Source organism: Scomber japonicus, chromosome 8, assembly GCF_027409825.1.
Source record: "Scomber japonicus isolate fScoJap1 chromosome 8, fScoJap1.pri, whole genome shotgun sequence".
Lineage (NCBI taxonomy): Eukaryota > Metazoa > Chordata > Actinopteri > Scombriformes > Scombridae > Scomber > Scomber japonicus.
Genome location: NC_070585.1, coordinates 4,973,444 through 4,992,773, shown reverse-complemented (window position 1 = coordinate 4,992,773; position 19,330 = coordinate 4,973,444). Strand labels below are relative to the sequence as shown.

Sequence of the window (19,330 nt, the reverse complement as noted above, 5' to 3'; positions counted from 1 at the left end):
TTTTTGCATATTTTCAATTTTGGACATTCCCAAAACATTTAGATTCATGCTACAGGTGAAATGATCAGGGTCAAAATCAGGTCATATGTGACAATCCAGATTTGTTCCAGTGGAGAAGAGAACTTTTTTTATAAGTACAGTGATTTTATAAATAAGGTGCATAATGAAACTAGATGCATAGTGCACCATGGAGAGTTCAAGGCTATGGGAGCTGAGAGTATTTAAAACCAAAACACGGGTCAGCTAGCTCTGTCTGTATCCAAAGTGTGACATCTTTGCATCCAGCAGGGTCATACGAAGAGGATCTGCAACATTTGTGTCCTTGTTATTACATGATTGTTATTTTGTGCAAGGCGACAGAAAAAATATTATCAATTACACCTTTCAGGTCAGAACTCATGATAATAAGAATATATTTTTCATGCAGTACTGCTGAATGATAACATTGCTTGCTGCTTTCCTAACAGAAATATACATCACATCATATGTAAAGAATTCCTTAGAAAAAGCACTGCAGAGAATCTGATGATGTAGAAAAGATTTCCAAGATAGCGCCGAAGTTCAGATCTTTTGTTGATTCAGCATATATTTCTAAATGTATAATGAATATTTTGGGTTTTCTCTAAATATACATTTTTTAGGCCACAAGAGGGCAGCGTACACTGCCCCATGCTGCTCTTTTATTTATATGGAAGTAAAGCAAATGATGCTTATTAACCCTTCCATAGCATTTTGTTGTAGGCTATATTTAGCTAATAACTTACTATGATACTTCTTTGTGTTGATTTTACTTGTATATTATTTTTTCTGTAAATAAACAAAAGTCCACAAAAATATGTTCATGCTGTATGAGAAACAATGTGTTAATGATTAATAATATACCAATTGAGTATGTTTATGGTGATTAGTCGTTTAGTTTACCAGACATGATAAAAGATTAATGTAGTAACAACTACACAGTCCTTCAGTTGACAGCCAAAAACTATTACAATTGAACGTCAGTTGGAACAACAGAAAAAAGATTTTAAGAAAAAGAGTAGTAAATTAAAAAGTAGTACTTGCATCATTATGAAGAGAGGATCAAGGTTTAGGATGGCAAATACATCCAGTTGTTTTTCTTGGTCATTTTGCAACCCCTTTATTTTTAAGATAGGTATGCTTATGTTAACATACAAACTGAGTTGGGATGTTGTATTGGGTTTTGGTTGGGTTGTTTATACCCAGGCATTGCAACAGATCAGTACTGGTGCTGGTTGGTCCATGTAGAGGCTCACTGCTAGCAGGTAATGTTGCAAAAACAGCAAGCAGATGAGCTCTCTGGTAAATTCACATTTATTTACAAGTTTGAATACTTCTGGCAAATAAAAGAAACATGGACAAACAAATATATTGCCAGGCTCTTTTGTCTCAGCTCAGTTCATTCAGTCCATCAAGCCAGCAGGAGTGAGAGGGAACCAGCGTTCTGGAAATGGATGCTGGGTTGTCTGTTGCTGTCATTGGGTTAGCTGCAGTTTAGGATGAGTTTAAATCGGCATTGTCTGTAACAAAATCTTTAATCCTATTATCTGTCCTCTGAAGCCAAAATTTAAACTGCAGTTTAGTCTAAAGTCATTTGCTTTGTCCTGTAGAAACCACCATCATATCAGAGGTTCAGCTTAAACCTGCTGCAGATTTGGATTGCTCTGATTTTTTGAATGTGAAAATATGGTGTTATAGAAGCTGTAACAAGTTTAAGTCTAATAAATCCAAGATTTCTCTTATCTAAAAATAATAAAAAAAACAAACAACTGACCATTATTTATGTAGGTTTATCAATTATTATCCCAAACATACAGAAGTGCACTGCACTCAGGAAAGAAAACATATTTGGAGGACTTATCTCATAAATATCTTAGTAATTCATGACTCAATCTTTTTATCATAACTTTGAGATGGTAACTAAGTCATAATTATGAGATAAAGTCTACCAATTCTTTTTTCTTTGGTGAACGCAACGCACTTCTAATCTTACCACACGCAAAAAATTGAAGCTTAAAAAATAGTTAAGACAATTACCCATTCCATTATGGCAAATGGAATGGGTAATTGAAAAATAAGACGAATGTAGGAGATGCAGTCATAGGTTCAAAATACAAGATATGAGCATATATGAAAAATAAGGACTAATGAAGAGGTAAAAGGAACAGGAGAATCATTTAATACAATGAATGCTTAACATGACATTATCCAGAAATAGAAGAACTCCATTCAAAATCACTGACATTTGTAATAATGAAAATGACACAAATACAGCCTTACCTTTCTCAAGTGTCAGGTCTTTCATTCTATATGTATAGATTCTTCTAAAAACTATATTGTGATTGCTTAACAATTTAACTTACTTAACTAAATAAATACATTTTAGTTGCCATTAATGAGCTAGTTCAGATGTATGTAATAAAATGGAAAAAAGGACAGGAGTGAACACTGCAGAGGTTTTAGACAGCAGATTACAGCTAAAGAATAGGAAAAAAAATCAAAAGGTTGTGTTGCTGATTTTTATGTATATATATCCAAGTTTAGATGATGAGTACATGGTGGTATATTTTAGTGGGAGCTGTAGTTTTTTGCATTCTCACAAAGTAACTTTTACATTTGTTAAAATCTCAAAGGTCTTAACTACAACAGGTGGTGTAATGTATGGTGGAATGTACTAGAATAGAAGGAAAAGAAAGGAAATCTCAGGAACATGTTTTATTTTTTTAGAGAGACAACTGAAAGAAATGCTGAATGAGAGATTGCACTGAGTTACAGAGGTAAGTGGAAATATGATGTCATGTCTTTGAAAGTTAAACTGTTGCATGGGAAGAATGAAAACATTTGACAGACAGCCTTCTTGTTCATGATTTATTTTACCTTAGAGTATTGACAAAAATAAAATGCAGACATATTCTTTAATGTTCGGTTAATCAAATGTTCCATAACATTCAGGCAAAGCCAAAAAATAAATACCTGGATCAAACATGTGGGCCTGACATAGCAAGACTAGACTGAAAGGGTGCATCAATTATATCTTACAGGTAATCCTCCACAGTGACTTAGTGCTTTTAAACAAATGCTTTTATGTTGTATCTTAACAGCCATCACTTGGTTAACTTCAGTCAACACCACAGAAAATCTTTTCTGAGTATCAAACAGTTGTGAATCCAACAGCTGCCTTCCTCCACAAAGAAGCCTTTATTGAGCTTCACCTATTTGATACTCACAAGAGTGATTTGCAGTGGAGTATTCCTTTAAGGGCTGCCACGTTAAATAGGAGTGGCCTATTGAGCCTGGGTCGTTCCTAACCCAACGGCATTTGCATAAGCTGATAGCAAACTGATAACCTGCCTGGTTTCCAGTGTGAGTCTGGCTTCAGTCAGCCAGTCATCTACTGCTCTCCTGGCTTCTCCTCTCAACTGGTTTACCAGTTTAGCTGCTAACTCCAGATCCCCATGCTCCAAGCAGAAGCTGGCATATGCTAGGAGCTTGAACGGGTCTAAATCCTCACTGCCTAGCTGGGCAGGTGGTGCTTTCTGTTTATCCTCAAACAGCAATGCGGCTTGAACATAGGACAAGAAATACTGGTACAAGGAGTTGTGGGATTCATCAATAAGGGCGACCCGGCGAGCCAGTGATCGTAGGGAGTTGAAGCGGGCACGGAGCGAGGCCTCACTATACACACCGCGCTGCAGGGACACTCCTGGAAGGGCTGAGGCCAGAGCCAGGGCAAATTCGTTGTCGTGGCAGCTGTCTCGCACAGCCTGAGCAGCACTCTCAAGAGGCTGGGTGAGGGAATCTGTGTCAGCAGTCTTTAAAGTGTAGTTGAGAGCTTCCACAGAGAGCCAGAGCTGATGAGCTTTGCGGGCCTCCTCCTCTGCCACCACATGGCCTGCATTCACAAGACAGGAAGCTGGTAACATAGCAGCCTTAATGATATCGTCCATATTTTGTCATACTTCATTGCCTTTTTCCAGAGTAGTGTGTGTATGTGTGTGTGTGTGTGTGTGTGTCTTACTGTCTATGGCCTCCTCCATCCCCTTCAGTCTTGCATAGGCAGTGTTCATATCCAGAGTGAAATTATCCAGCTGTTCCTGGCTCAGCTGACGGTACTGGGTCTCCTGTTCCAGCATCTTACTGCTCAGGACCTGAACAGAACCCACAGCACAGCTTTGAAGTAATGCTGGCAGCAACATGCATCCTAACAATGACCAGCCAGTACAGAGTGAACCGATGCTGTGTTCTGCCACACACACACTACAGCTTCTAAGATCCTCATTTACAGTGTATGAGTTGTTTTAATGATTTAAAGATGTCATATGTAATCCCAATACAGAAGAGAAAACGATCAGCTGCTAGTATACGTTTACCTCCACTGCACCCCAAGTCTCTTGAGATACACAAGAGAGCTGTGCAAGATATACTTAGTATACTAGTATACACAAGATCTATACTTGATACACTAGAGGTTACATTAGGATTAATTTATTGCCATACACATGATCTTCTCCACTGTGCACTGTGTGTTAGAATGGAATGTGTGTGTAGAATGTAGGGCAGTGTGAAGACCTGCTCAGCCTCAGTTTTTAGCTCCTGCTCCTGGACTTTGAGGACATCTCGGACATGGTCTGTGTGAGCAGCTGCCTGACGCCGCAGCTGAGTCCTCATCTCTGCCTCCATCACTTCCCTCAACTCAGACAGCTGTAGACACACACAATCCTAATTATTCATAGACGAACTGATGAAATGATGACTGCTGTGTGTGGCTCCAAATGAAGCTCAAGCTCAGTGACCCCTTAACCCCCCTCCTTCCATACCTTCTTCTCCTGGTCCAGCCGGGCCTCCTCCTTGGCGTGCTGCAGGGAGGTGTTCACAAGTTTCTCCAGAGATTTCTGGTGTTCCAACTTCTGCTGCTCCAGTGCTCCATCAATGTGGATCTGCTCTCTGACTCTCTGCTCAGCCAGCTCTCTGTTCAGCTGGTCGATGCGACGGTGTGCATGGGCAATCAGGGCGTTCAGGTCATCAGCTGACAGTTTACCAGCTCACAAACAAAAGACACAACGTTAATTTACAAATGTGTTTCCATTTCAGGTGTATAGTCCCAATTGCACCCCATATACTAACAGTAAAGATTACATGTATTACATTCCACTTAACATTATTGTTTCATGTGTCACAATCAAATTATCTACACTGCCATTGACTTGTTAAAGATGATAAAATGTTAATTCTGGATAGTCGTTCCTGGGACTGAATTATACCTGCTAAAAGTAAAACTGATCCAAACTGATCCAGGTGACCAACTGGTCAAAATTACACTGTACCATGAACAGTAACTACAGCACCCACAGTTCCATTTTGGACACGACTGTTTTGACCTCTGTCATCTCTTTCCAGTCACATTTTACTGTCAATCCTCAAATGATAGTAAAAACCTGCCACAGAAATAAAAACCTATAGGACTGTTGAATAACTACCTCTGTTTCCTCTGTGTGTGTGTGTGTGTGTGTGTGTGTGTGTTCTTACTGAGTCCCTTCCAGTTGGCCTGAATCTCTGGAGTAAGGCTGCTGACCTCTCTCTGGAACTGTTGTTTGGCTTCATTAACCAATTCACTGTACTGGGAGACAATTTTTGCTTCCGACTCTGCAGACTGCACCTACACATGCGCGCACACACACAAAATACATGCTGTTAGGCTGCTTTACATAGGAATACTGACAATATATATATATATATATATATATATATATATATATATATATATATATACATATACACATACATATATATATATATATATACACACACATACACACACATATATATATACACATACATATACATATATGTATAAATCATGTTTTCACATGAGTCAGCATTGTCAATGTGGAAACACAATAGCTCAACTCTGTTACACATATTACACACCTGACAAGATTATATTTTATTTTCTGTACGCTTTTCCACGCTGGACTTTAGTGTGGCTTCATCTGCTTCATGTTCACTCCTGTCAGCTAGTAGCTGACTAGCTACTATTAGCTAGTAGGCTAACGTACTACTTCACAAAGTAGCTGGGGACAGGAGTGTCAGGCTCAACTTCAAAACAAGGTGGAGGTGGTTTACAAAAGCTTAGAGCTCCTCCTAGTGGCTGAAATTAAAACTGCTTTCCAGCAGCTGTTAATGAAGCCTTCATACTAGAATATATAGCTCAACTCCTGATTTAAGTTTTTCAATTTTATGTAGTGATATTTAAAGAAAATAAACCCCTGCTGAAATAAACCAGGTTCATGTAATAATCTGGTTTGTATTAAACACGTTAAAGACAACATGAACACATGCTGGCCTCTGTTGGTGGCGGTGTGTAATACCAATATGAAACCTCCAGGTGGCAGCATCATGGTAATGTTAGGATGAGACACTGACACCACAATATCTGCAACATCATTTCACATCAAATCTCTCCCCACTCTTTTTACAAGAGCATTAGAATACATATCAATAGCAGCTCCTCCCTGTTATCTGAACACTGCTGGTTAAAAAGGAAAACAAACAACTGCAGATACAAATCAACAGTTCCGTAATAACAATAGTTCCATAATAGCTACACTTAATTGTTTTGTTGTCACTCTGCAGTATGCATCTGTATTCAGCCAAAGATTGTTTGTGAGTCAAGAGACATCACTCTGTAACACCACTGTGGGTCTGCAACATGTGTGACAACTGTATGGACTACAGTGAAAACTGGTTCAGACACATTCATGTCCTTCTCAGGATGAATCGCAATAACTGACCTTTCATCTAGTGCCATCTGGAGGTCAAAGTCTGGCCCAATATTTAGCCTAAATAGAACACTTGTTTATGACCAAATAAAATAAATTATTTCTGTTGTGCTTTGTGTTAAGTGCTAATAAACAAATGCTAGCATGCTAAAACAGTACAGATTTTAGACATGATAAAACATTATACCTGCTAAACATGGGAATGTTGTCTGTCACAAAAAAAAAAAAATTTGTTTCCAGTCTTTGTGCTAAGCTAACTGTAGCTTCATATTTACCTTAGAGACACAAGTGGTGTGTGCATGTTTCAAAATGTAGATTATTGCTGGTTTTACATGTAAAGAAACATCCTTACCTTCGTGATCACTGTATCCAAATCCACCACCATGTTATGGAGATTCTCCTCTGCTGCCAAGACGAGTGGGCGAACAGCAGTGACCTTCAACTCTTTAGACTTGTCAATCACGGACTTGAGACTGTCCAAAGCTTTACTGCGAGGAAAGAGTGTGGGGTAGAGGTTAGTACAAGAACTATTTGAGTACAGAACTTTTGCAAACCATAAAATCAGTCAATCAATCAATCAATCAATCTTTATTTATAAGTGGATTTATGTGTGGGAGAGAGAGTGTGTGTTTAGATGTGTTTCTTACTTGGCTTTCAATAGAGCAGTTTCAGCATCATTCACAGCGCTAGTTCTACCAGCAAGAGAAGCTTCTAGATCCTTCCACTGTGTAGACTTCTCCTCAGGTGGAACCTGGATTTGATAAGAACTGAACTCACTCCACTGCAAAACTCTTATTTCGCCCATTATGGGTTAAGATGTTGTGGCACAGGTAGTACTGGTAAAAAGTGGTTTGGTTATTCTAGGGCAGAGGTTTCCCCCCATTGACACCTGTCATTAAAATGCTTGCCGTATCTACATACGTTATCTGGATAAGGAAAACACTAATGTGGGTGTAAATGCATGCAGAACACCACTTCCCTTTTTTGAAAATGGACTGAAAAATAATGTATGTGGCACGGTGCTTTTGCTGTTCCACCTTTTTCATTGCATCGACATACATCAGCTGCTAACACAACTGACACTGCACATTGCACAGTTGCCAAACAACAAGAATGAATGAATCCCAGTGAACTCTTCTAACTTCCTGCTCTCATCCTCTTCTCAACACACTGGAAGAGGTTATGAGATGTTTGTATCTCCATTCTCATATTTATTCTCCCTCTCATATAAGCTCTGCCCTCTTGAAATTTGGCAACCAATAAAAAATGGCATATGGCAACCTACGATTGCGACAGAAGTCAAAAGCCAATTTATGAGAAGAATTTCTGAAGCTGCTGCTGTTTGTTTAGTTGTAATTACACGTGTAAAGAGAAGCAGTATAAGCTTTACCTCTACCATGGTCGTGGACAGTCCATAGTCATAATGTAACAGTGCCAGATCTGATTCATATGTAATATAGCACTGAGAGTCCTAGCCCAGCGCCCCCCACCTGATCTAACACTGAATCACATTATTCACACCTGTACCAGCATTACTGTAACCACATCACATGGTTGTGTTCTGTACCTCTGCTTCCATAGCTTCCTTCAGTTTGAGTGTGTGTTGTGTGATGGCCTGCAGCGCTGCCTCCTGAGCACCAATAGCCTGCAGTGTTGCTTGAGCTGTGCTGGCCAGTGAGTCTTCAAGACCGGTTGATACAGCTGAACAGCAGACACACACAGACAGGAATCAGCAAATGCTGGATGTAGCATAGAAGAGGAGTTAAGAGACAATTCAAAATTGATGATGAGTGTGTTGTTGCTAGCCTACACGCTAGGACGTCCTGTTCCTCCTGGTCTTGCTGAGCGAGTCTAGCTGTCACCTCTTCTACTGGACGCTCTTTAAGTGGTTGTGGTGCCGACTCTATGTCTGGGTGAACTACTGCTGGGGTATCTTTATGGTCACTGCACTCTTTGCACTCCTCTAGAAATTACACATACAGATACAATGACATAATATGACACACACAAACTCTGAAGTACTTCAATACCATTTGAAAGTTTGTACACTCCCTGTTACCTTGACTAAGAGAATATGTCCAAACATTTGAATGGTACAGTATATATAAAGATATACAGAAATATACACTGTCAGTGTTTCCCCGAGGTTGACTTGGGGTGGGTGCTGAGCAAAAGTTGTTACTGTGTTCCGGGATAGTCTGATAACATGACTCGCTCACTGCCCCTACTGTCACCACACACACACACACACACACACACACACACACACACACACACACACACACACACACACACACACACACACACACACACACACACACACACACACACACACACACACACACACACACACACACCTGATAACTGAGCCTGTACAATTATAGGGGAAACACTGACAGTATATACACATGCACAACCAGCTAACAGATACAGATAGAATCTCTTTTGTATAGCTTGAAAACCATTCATCCAATCTATTTCATACCTGGTGGCTGTTTTGCTGGGGACTACATCAAGTACAGTCAAGTGGAAAGTTTTTTGGATGAGCAGTTTTCAAGGAATATATAAAAATAGTCTTAAACTCTGCTCTGAACCAAACTTGGCATGTGTGTTCAGGACTTACTGCAGGATGTCTCAGACACTGCAGTACATATCTGTCTGTCTGTCTGTCCTTCACATATCTCGAGAACTGTTCATCAAATTGACTTCACATTGAGGGGGTTTACTGCTGGGGACCCAAGGACATAGTGTCCAGAGGCTGAGCCAATAAAACTAGCCAATAGGAGTACGGACAAGTTTGACTGGCAGCAGAATCAACCAACAATGTAAGGCTGTATATACTGCTTCTACAGTTCAACCTCAGTTTAGTCTCACTAGTAAATATTTTGTCTGGATTTAAACAATTTGTTAATTAATTGTTTTAATTGATACATTTGTAAGTAATACAAATATACGCAGTTCTCAAAAATTAATACGCATTTGGCCCGTTTGAACAAGTAGTGCACTTATTGACCTAAATTGGCAAAGAATGAATTTCCATTTTGACGGTGGTGGTAAGGTTGAGCCTGACGGTGTTACCTTGTACTACTGCTGCCTCTGTGTCACATGGAGCAGGGATTGACTGGACCTCACTGATGGCTGAGATGATATGAGTTGCCTGTGCTGAGGCCTCTGGATGGGACAGAAACACAGAAAGACACAGGCAGTTTGTGAGATGCGTGACAACACACACACACACGGAGAACATTCATGAGCCCTTCAAAACTAAAGCATCTTCATGTTGTGGAGCAACTGTATAAATTGTTAAATAATCAAGAATTAGAAATTAGAGTTCATTTAATTCACTAAAAACTACCTCCTACAAAAATTAAATAAGGCCAAAAAACACAAAAACAATATTATGTATATTTTTTTGTAAGTTGTGAAATAAATGTAATATAGCACTGACCCACACATGACAGATCACCAGACAGGCACAGGATTTCTTTAAGTGTCTGTTAACATACCTTGATCCATGTCATGCACTAACAGCTTCACTTGCAAGCATGGTAGTATTTATCACACAGTGCAATGCTCTACAAACTACAACACAGTTCTAACACTAAGCAGCTATAATCAGGCTTCAACTAATTATTTTCCCTATAGTTTAAGTTTCTGATTGTTTTCTTAATCAATTGTATGGTCATTAAAATGTCAAGTTAAAAATGCCTCATGAGATGTCAACAAAATCTCGAAGAGCAAGAAAAGTAGACCATGTTCAATATTGACAAACAAAGGCAGTGAAATTTGGTATTACCAAAATAGTAGCAGATTATTTTTCTATTTATTTATGTTTTATGGACTAATGGACTAATTGTTTCAGCACTAAAGTCTAGTAGAGGCACAGGAGCACAGTCAAGAATGAGCTTACCCTTAGGGATCTCTGTGGGTGCAAAAAAACAGCAGAGTGCACATTAAACACATTTTAACAAAACTAAAATGAATAATTTAGACAATAACAATGCATTACAGCCTATAACATGGCAGCTCAGTCTTTCTCCTTCTGGGTCCTGTAGACTGTTCTTGACTGCAGGCTGCTGTGTACTTCTGAGCTGTAAAAAACTCTATATATCAGACACAGTCAACCTGAGGTCATTCAAACTAGCATTAGCAGCTAACAAACTCGTCCAGGTTCCAAACTCCTCCCAGTCACAGCACATACAGGCATTGGCTGTTTTACTAACAAGGGCAAGCAACATGAAAATACTACCTTTAGAGATGTGACTGACTGACTGAACTGAGCTAAACAAAACCCAGTCAGCAGCATTTTAAAGAAGAATTCCACCTCCCTGAGAATGGTGTTTTGATTCAGCACAATGCTGTTTAAATCAACAAGAAGTTGATGAAATGAGCAAGTATGTTTGTTGTCCTCCTCCTTTATGCAGAACAATCATTGCTAAGAAGTCAATTCTAATTAATAATAATAATTCTGGCAAAGTTTACTGTTGCAGATGCTGTTATGATTTTCACAATAAATCAAGTGTTCAACATACATATGTAAATAGAACCTGCATGTTCTATACTCTGAGACTGTCCATGTGAAACTAAGTGGGAACCGCTGGTGATGCTTCAGAGAATTCACTTTGACCCTAATATTATACAGCAGCGGTAATGTGCATTACACACTTAGTATGACTCAGGTTGTTACAGTATATGTATTCTTCCGCTTCACTGCATGCAGTCATACATGAATATACTCTGTGACCTAAACAATTACTGTCAAAACACTTAAATAGTCCACTTGCTCTGAAGTGTCCAACAATAATTCACTTAGTCTTAGCATGGTGCAGGCCACCAGCCTGTCCAAAGTACCTGGTTATCCTGTACTGTTACTGCCATCACAATGACCAGAGAGACTCATAACACTGACCAAGTGCAACACTGTTAATAAAATATGCTCTGTCATCTCTCTATCCTCCTCTCCAGCTTTGAGTGAAGTTGTTCACAACAAATATTAGATTACTGACGTTGTCAAGATAAGCCTTTATTGTCAATGTACAATTCTCAGTGCATATACCAGCAAACTACAGTTAACATTCAGTAACACACACACACACACACACACACACACACACACACACACACACACACACACACACACACACACACACACACACACACACACACACACACACCACATATTCCCTACACATTCACAAGTTGAACCATGTTGTTACATATTGCAGATCATGCAAATTTCCCAAAATAACAACCAAATATTAAATATACACAGATTCCCTGCATCCTGATGCACACAGCTTATCTAGCACTGTTCAGTAGTTTGATTTTTAAGTGGAACAAGACATTTATACCTGTTTAACTTACAGTTACAGTGGTAAACTGAACCTTCTGCCTGATGGAATCAGCTAATGTCAAGGATGTGCCTCCCCAAAAATCTCCTGGAGATAAGTTGGTGGCAGCATTATTTTTCCAGCCAATCACTCAAGTTTTGGAGCCTACAAATCCATGCTGTGATGCCATAATGAATAATAGATTGAATGGCTTCCCTGTAACATGGCTTCATCCACTGCATGAAGACTAAGCCTTCACAAAACATGCAGACACTGACTGATACTGGAAAGAATTACGTCCAACTAAACATGTGTTGTTACCTGGTCAGTTCTCTCCTCGTTAATCACAACTGGGATCAAAGATAACTTCATATGTTTTTTTTACATTCAACAGGTTGTGCCCCTTTCACCACTTCACAACCTCTTTTATGTCCTGCTTATACACAACATTTGAATCTTGTGTCAGACGGCGGAGTATGGCTGCGCCATCACAAAACTTGATGATACAAATGCTTCTTTATATATTGTAAAGAGCTTGGTTGTTTTCTTTTTGCCCTGCAACACAACTAAATGGTTACAATGATAGTTATAACCTATTCATTCATCTATTGTTGGATGTTTACATTTTTCTTAATTAAAAAAGGATTAAAATGACAGAATAATTTTCTACCTTTTTTTGTGAACTTTGTGTACTATTACACCTCTAGCTTATGACAGTCCAAAAGTAGAGGTAACAGCAGCTAGCAACTAACAATACCATCAATATATAATGTATGAGTCAGGACCAGATCACAGACTTACCCTCTATGCTCTGTGCAGGCTGTGGTGGACTCATCTCTTTGGCTGGACTTTCTGCTGCCTCCTTCACGTTTTTCTCTGTCTTAGCTTTGGATGCCTTCATCTGTTTGTCCATCATAGAGGGAAGCTGGGCCAACTCCATCTAAAGAGGCAGGAACAGCAAAACAAGGGCTTGAACCTTTCCCTCTTTCACACCCTGCTGTATTTTCAAAACGGCCTTAGCACATTACCCAGAGATGCTGTGTACACATCCTGACCTGTTTCTTGATGGAGGGTCTGGTATCTTGGGGAGCAGGTCCCAAAGCCAAACCCAATGCCCAGTCTGAGTATGGAACATTTTTCTCCACAGCGGCTCTGAACTTGGGATCCCATTTGGCGTAGAGTACTGTGCCACCAATCCCACCGCCTACTGCGATCACACCTGTAGCTACCACTTTAGCAGCTCCACTGTGATCAGAGAGACAGTCATGATACACACAATCTGATGTGACTATCCCTTGCCACAGTTTTTCACAAGAGGCCCAATAATGTGTAAGCTCTTTGTGTGTGTGTGTGTGTGTGTGTGTGTGTGTGTGTGTGTGTGTTTTATTACCCGCTCTGTCCTGATGTGTAGTGCCGGCATTGTTGCAGTTTGGTCAGACCAGTCCCCCCATACTTCTTCTAGAGAGAGAAAGTGAAAGATACACAGAACAGAGGAGAGAGAAACAGGCAGAACAGAAGACTTCATTAATACTTAGGGCTCCTTAGAATGTCTGCTTATGATGGTGCAGCTTCTACACACAAAAAATAGATAAATTACACTTTAATCTTAGAATGTTGTATTTTGTTGAAAGCAAAATGTCACATACTTGGGAAAAAAGAATGCTTTCAAATACAAAATACAATATTATACAATAGACAGACAGCTACCAGGGCTGCAATTAATAACTATTTTGATAGTGAACTAGTCATTGATTATCAAAATGATTCATAGATTAATCAGATAATGAACTGCACAATTATTCAATAGGTCTTATTTAGCTGTCTGATGTTAGCTTTTAAATGTAGCTTGAGTTTGTTCTAGGCATGTGCCAACTAACAATAAAGACAATAAAGATGAATACTTCATTCAAAATACATATTTTTATCAGCATTGCTGCTTATTAGGCAAAACTACTCTACCCACTGAGCTACACACACACTGTGGCTCAGTTTACACAGGAAGTCAATGCTACAGTTGTGTAGCTCCAGCTGCAGCTACTTCATCCTGCTGTCTGTGACTCTGCTTTTACCAAGAATAAAAACATAATCACAGATATAAAATACCTTAATACATTCACAAACATATGTATCAGTCCTGCCCGTCCACATGCTGCCTCATAACTGTTCAGCTGTTGGTGCTGATTGAGAGAGAAAAGAAGAACTAAAGAAATCTGGATTTACTGAACCTGAACCTTCAGCTGTTATCAGGACACAGAGGACAGATGGGATTAGGAGAAGGGTGTAACATGAGAGAAATAAATAAAAAGAACACATTTCAGTGTAAACGGTCAAACGAATAAAATCTCAGTACGTATGCGTGTGTTCCAAAACAGGAAAAACAAACTAACTCTACTGTCCTGTGTCAGTATCACTGAAAAGATTCCAGATCAGTTTCTGACAGGTCCGAAAACAAGGGGCAGAATTCCTACACAACTCTCATTAATAGAACTCACTTCAAATATTACCGAGTAACATTATCATTCATTTACTTTTTAGATTGTGTACATCTGTGTCCAATATTTATCAAACAAAGTCTGGTGTTGCTTTATTTCTCTCTGTATCTATCTAACTACATCAGAGACAATAATGCTACAGAGAGCAATGTGCTTATTTGTTGTTGTTACTAATTAATATTACCAATGTTATCGCGTGGTGATATTATGATAATATCAACGTTAAGTTAGGAATATGACAAAAACGCACGTTCATCACTCACTGAAGACAACATATGAATATCAACTCGAACGAAGAAAAGACTTGTGAGTTGAAATTTGCACAAAAAGACTACATTTTGGTTGAATTGCTGCTTCTGAAGTACGGACAGCGCCACTCTACCACTGAAACGTGTGGTTTTGTGGTGGGAGGGGGAATTACACCCGAGGGTTAAACTGGACGCTCACGTTGCGTTCTCTGCTCTACAGGCCGCAACCGGACCCTTATCGGCAGCCGTAATCAAACGAATAGATGCGCACGGGAAATCCAAACGTCTTGCAGAAGACTTTATTTCCTTGACCACAATTTGAAATTACAGTTGTGACGTATGTGCATTCTAGATATTTCCAAACATGATGCAGACGTGTAAAGACATATTTACTAAGTGCAGTACCGGTCTGCAACTAGCGTTTAGAATACATTAGGTTCAACCAAACACGGAGCAGGTAACTTAGAAATATTTCTTTAAGAGAAGATCAAAATGTTGCTCGCATTGGCCATTTTGTAAAGAAAAAATGCTCCTCTAAAAATAGCTGACATTTTCCCTTTTACTCATACAACATAACAGAAATGTGTCCCTCTACTGAGACTTCATGGAGCTGAACTCCTTGTGGTTCAAATGTCATTCACGTTACCGTCACTCCCAGCTAACAGGCTAACTAGCACTGACTTTATCCAGTCCACTTCTCATCGTCTCTTACGTTTTTACATTCATTCACAGACCTGACATTAAACATCACAGCCGTGCTCACTACAGAGTCCGCTATGACACCTTGAGCCTGACTGTGGGTCACTGAATGACATCTGACTAACACGCTAATGGCGTCACTTTGGCTAGTGCTAGTAAAGGAGAGTTAGTTGATAAGGCACAGGTCTTACCCGGACTGTGGAATTAGCTCCTCTCAGACAAGCTCTCAGCATGGTGTTCTATCACCTTTAGTCTCGGACCCTACTCAATTTAACACGCAGAGGAGCAGCAGCACTTTCCGTTCCCGTCCCTTCTGCTTCTTCTTCGTCCTCTTCTTAACGATTGGCGGACGATAAACTCGCTTAAAACTGCATTAGCGCCACCTACTGCATCGGTGTATGGAGAGACAAAACAACACAAAACGTTCCAAACTACACTCTGCTGAGCCTGCTTCCTTTAAGCATTTAATTAGGCGGCTATTTCCCATTCAGTTTTTTTCGAGGAACTTCCCTAATGGTTCTTTTCTTCCTTATACAGTACATTACAGTAGCACATGTTGAGTGATTACAGTATGTGCAGAATCCAAAGTGTGAACCCTTCTTTCAGTAGCAACATGTTTCTATATATTAAAGCATATATTAGAGCTTTTTCAGTGTTTTGACCTCTGTTATATTACATGAAGTTTGCATGTAGACTGGGTGACTTAGGGGATTGTTTGGCCATTATGTTTACACCCCACACCTAAATGGACAGAAACCTATTTTTGTAGTTTTTGTCCATCCACTGTAAGCCTCGCTTTGTGGCTAAAAGCTCCACCACATGCACTGAGAGATCTGCTGATATCTTTTTGATAGCTACATAGTACTAATGGATTAAAAACTGCAACGCCTGTACATCCAGTCTCATGATATTTTGTAAATAAAATGATCCTCTCCATAAAGTGCTGGTGTACCACACTACATGCACTTACTACTACCAGGCCCACCGCTCCCCATACGCAGAGTATGCAGAGCGCATAGGGCCTCAAGTACCTGGCGGGGCCCCCAAAATGAAGGTTGCTAAAAAAAATGTCATGACAGTTATTATATTATTACATTAAAGAAATTATATAAATTAGTTATGAACAGGCCCACCGTTGTTTTTCTTAATTGTGTGCCCTATTACTCAAAACACATGAATGAGCTCGTTGGCTGCGTGCCGTGTAAAGGAGGAATTATCTCTGGTCTTCGGATGATTCTTGAACACTAAAACACCTTGTAACCATGGAAACTGGTCCTTAACTTTACAGTTTAGCTTAACTACAGCACAGGTGCTTCTTCACCTTCTCCTATTTACTTCTCACTCTCTGCCACAGCGCAGCAAAAACACAGAATGTCAAAATAAAAGCGGTATTTTCAAAATAAAAGTTGACAGACACACAAAGACACCTGAAACATGTACAAAATGACAATAATAGTATAAACAGTGATACATTATAACTATCAGCTACATATTATATTGTAATGCTGCTGTTAAGAAAGTTTTTGACATTTTGTTTTATATATTTTGGTTAATATATACATTTTCATAATTATATGTATATTTCATGTCAATTTTAAAATAAATTGGGGGAGGGGGGGGGGGGGCTCCCTGACCATTTATGCCTAGGGCCCCCAAAAGCTTAGCAGCGGCCCTGACTACTACTATACTGTACACTGCCGAAACCTACACTTTCTGCTTTTTGTTGCCTATATCCACCCAAAATGTATAAAATGAGTTGTGTTGTATGTTGGCCTTTGCAGGGTGTGAGCTATACTATGCAGGTTAATCCAGGTTAAATTGACTTCTCTTTATTTGTACTGGCACCTCTCCCACTCTTTTCCACATGCATGGCAGGTACTGGGCATGTTTTAAATGCCCCAATACATATTACTAGAGCTCTGTATCCATCTTTTAAAAAAGATACTTTCTTCTGTGGACATGTAGATCAACCCTAATCACCCTAACTTGCTCAAGTATTTAGCTGTATAGTTTCGAGAATAGTGATTTATGACACCTATAAAAGCATAACTCCTAAGATTCTATCTCAACTTCAGCCAACATTTTCCTTTATTTTGTACTCCAGATTCAGTCCAGCAAGCTGATGGATGGGTCTGATGGGTCTTTGCCAGGTTTTATAACTGGCACAATAACTGACTTGTATTAAACCACAAACCTGCTGCTAGTGTACTGTAAGTGATGCCATCTTCCGTTGATGATGTTGCTGTTCATGGGAAATATCCCACTTTAACTTAAATAGACGGAAGGATAACTTTAAACTTTCTCTTTGTGTAGTCTTTCTCACTGCTAATCTGTTATTCCTTTTCTATTGTTTCTGGCCATTTGACACAACTAGGCGTATTACTGCCCTCCATGGATAAACAAAGTAACACTTCTGCCACGATTCATATTCTTGATAGACCAGTATTGTACAGAGACTGAATAACTATTATTGTAATTATAACAAACAAAACAATAAGATCCCTACCAGCCCTGAGCAACAGATACATTTTTCAGTTGTCTGTTCTGTTAGAGTACTAATACATGGGATTTTTTAAAAGCTTGTTTTACTTTTAATTGCTAAGTCAGCGCTTCCTGAACAGAGAGATGGGAATATCAACATGTGTGCGGCAGATAACTGCATGCAGAACTTTTTATTTTCTTTCTTTGTTGTTGAATTGTACAGATTCATATTTGCCATCAACCTGCAGACCCACACTGAAGAATATGCTGTTACAGTATGATACTTTACAGCTGTTCTAGTATACCTAGTACTTGTCCCAGTAACAAACCAGTGGTAGCCTGTATAGAGCTCAGTTCTGCCTCATAACTGATTTTCCCAATCTATCACAAATACAATGTACACTTTATTCTGTTATTACCAAACCTCAAGTTAGAGTGTTTTTTTTCCTGTCCTGGTTCTCACCAAACCAACTTACCTTTCTCTACTTTCCAGTGTTCGTTACATTTCCTTTAACTAAATATACTTTATTTGTTTTACCTAGTCATTTTTTATGTCTTCCTCAGCATATTGTCACAGGGCCATTGGACAGACAAGACAATGGGCCTCTGCTGTGTCTGCAGGCTGCAGCGGAGCTCTGTGGGCCGGTGCCAAAACCAAATCAGCTTTAATCAGTCCATCAAATTGTGGTCATAAAAGGAGACGTTCAAGTTTGTTTGTTTTTTATTTCAAAGTCTTCTCCATAAAAGGAAACAATAAGTAATACAATAACATTTGTATTAAAAACACAACCCATGTAAAAGCTAATCACAGCCCATATAACTCAATTTATTGTACACTTCAGCATTTAAAATTGTACAGAACTGAAAGAAAATCTTAAACCACAAACCATTCAAAAGGTAAATACTTCACCTTTTGTTTGCCCATCTCCTTTAAACTACTGACAGAACTTCTGAGTTCAGTCAGTTTCTAATTCTATTTAGCAAATATAAACAGCATGTCAGTTAACATTTGGAGTAAATGGACATAACAAACCAGCATGCCTGCTCTGCCAGGACACACATCAGTGCTTTAAGCCTCAGCCATTAAACAGAAGGAAAGTTAAAGGATGAGGTAGCAACTCTCTATTTTACTTGTTGTCAACAAATCTCATATTTGGATTCAAACTCACAACAAACTTAACTACTAACAAGTATTATGTGTGTATCTTATCAGCTATGAGCTGTATTCCATCACCCTGATAAAATGGTTAGGTACTTTTTTTCTCCGTTAGATTTGTTGACAG

The 19,330-nt window shown here is 39.2% G+C and overlaps 2 protein-coding genes across 2 annotated transcripts in view; both read right to left on the bottom strand.

The window, feature by feature from the left end:
• Positions 1-2,718: 2,718 nt before the first annotated feature.
• Positions 2,719-15,892, bottom strand: immt (inner membrane protein, mitochondrial (mitofilin)). Its single transcript, XM_053323410.1, has 14 exons — positions 15,758-15,892; positions 13,518-13,585; positions 13,183-13,372; positions 12,929-13,067; positions 9,876-9,968; positions 8,608-8,760; positions 8,365-8,498; positions 7,445-7,548; positions 7,150-7,285; positions 5,545-5,674; positions 4,836-5,059; positions 4,588-4,719; positions 4,037-4,166; positions 2,719-3,910 (listed from the first exon to the last, which is right to left on the bottom strand). Exons 1-14 carry the CDS (start codon positions 15,797-15,799, stop codon positions 3,303-3,305), a joined length of 2,283 nt encoding a protein of 760 aa, XP_053179385.1. The 5' UTR covers positions 15,800-15,892; the 3' UTR covers positions 2,719-3,302.
• Positions 15,893-18,765: 2,873 nt separating this feature from the next.
• The window catches only part of slbp (stem-loop binding protein), a 9,299-nt gene continuing 8,734 nt past the window's right edge, over positions 18,766-19,330 (bottom strand). The window contains exon 8 of the mRNA XM_053323412.1: positions 18,766-19,330. This exon is cut by the window's right edge and continues 784 nt beyond it. The gene's annotated coding sequence lies outside the window, so the exon portion shown is untranslated.

What these genes read in the sequence shown, in the direction of transcription:
- immt (XM_053323410.1), bottom strand. Translation starts at nt 15,799, where the DNA reads ATGCTGAGAGCTTGTCTGAGAGGAGCTAATTCCACAGTCCGG. An exon ending in GGAACAGGACGTCCTAGCGT is followed by an intron (nt 8,499 to 8,607) that starts GTAGGCTAGCAA and finishes TCTGCTGTTCAG; the next exon opens with CTGTATCAACCGGTCTTGAA. An exon ending in TGGATACAGTGATCACGAAG is followed by an intron (nt 5,675 to 7,149) that starts GTAAGGATGTTT and finishes GCGCATGTGTAG; the next exon opens with GTGCAGTCTGCAGAGTCGGA.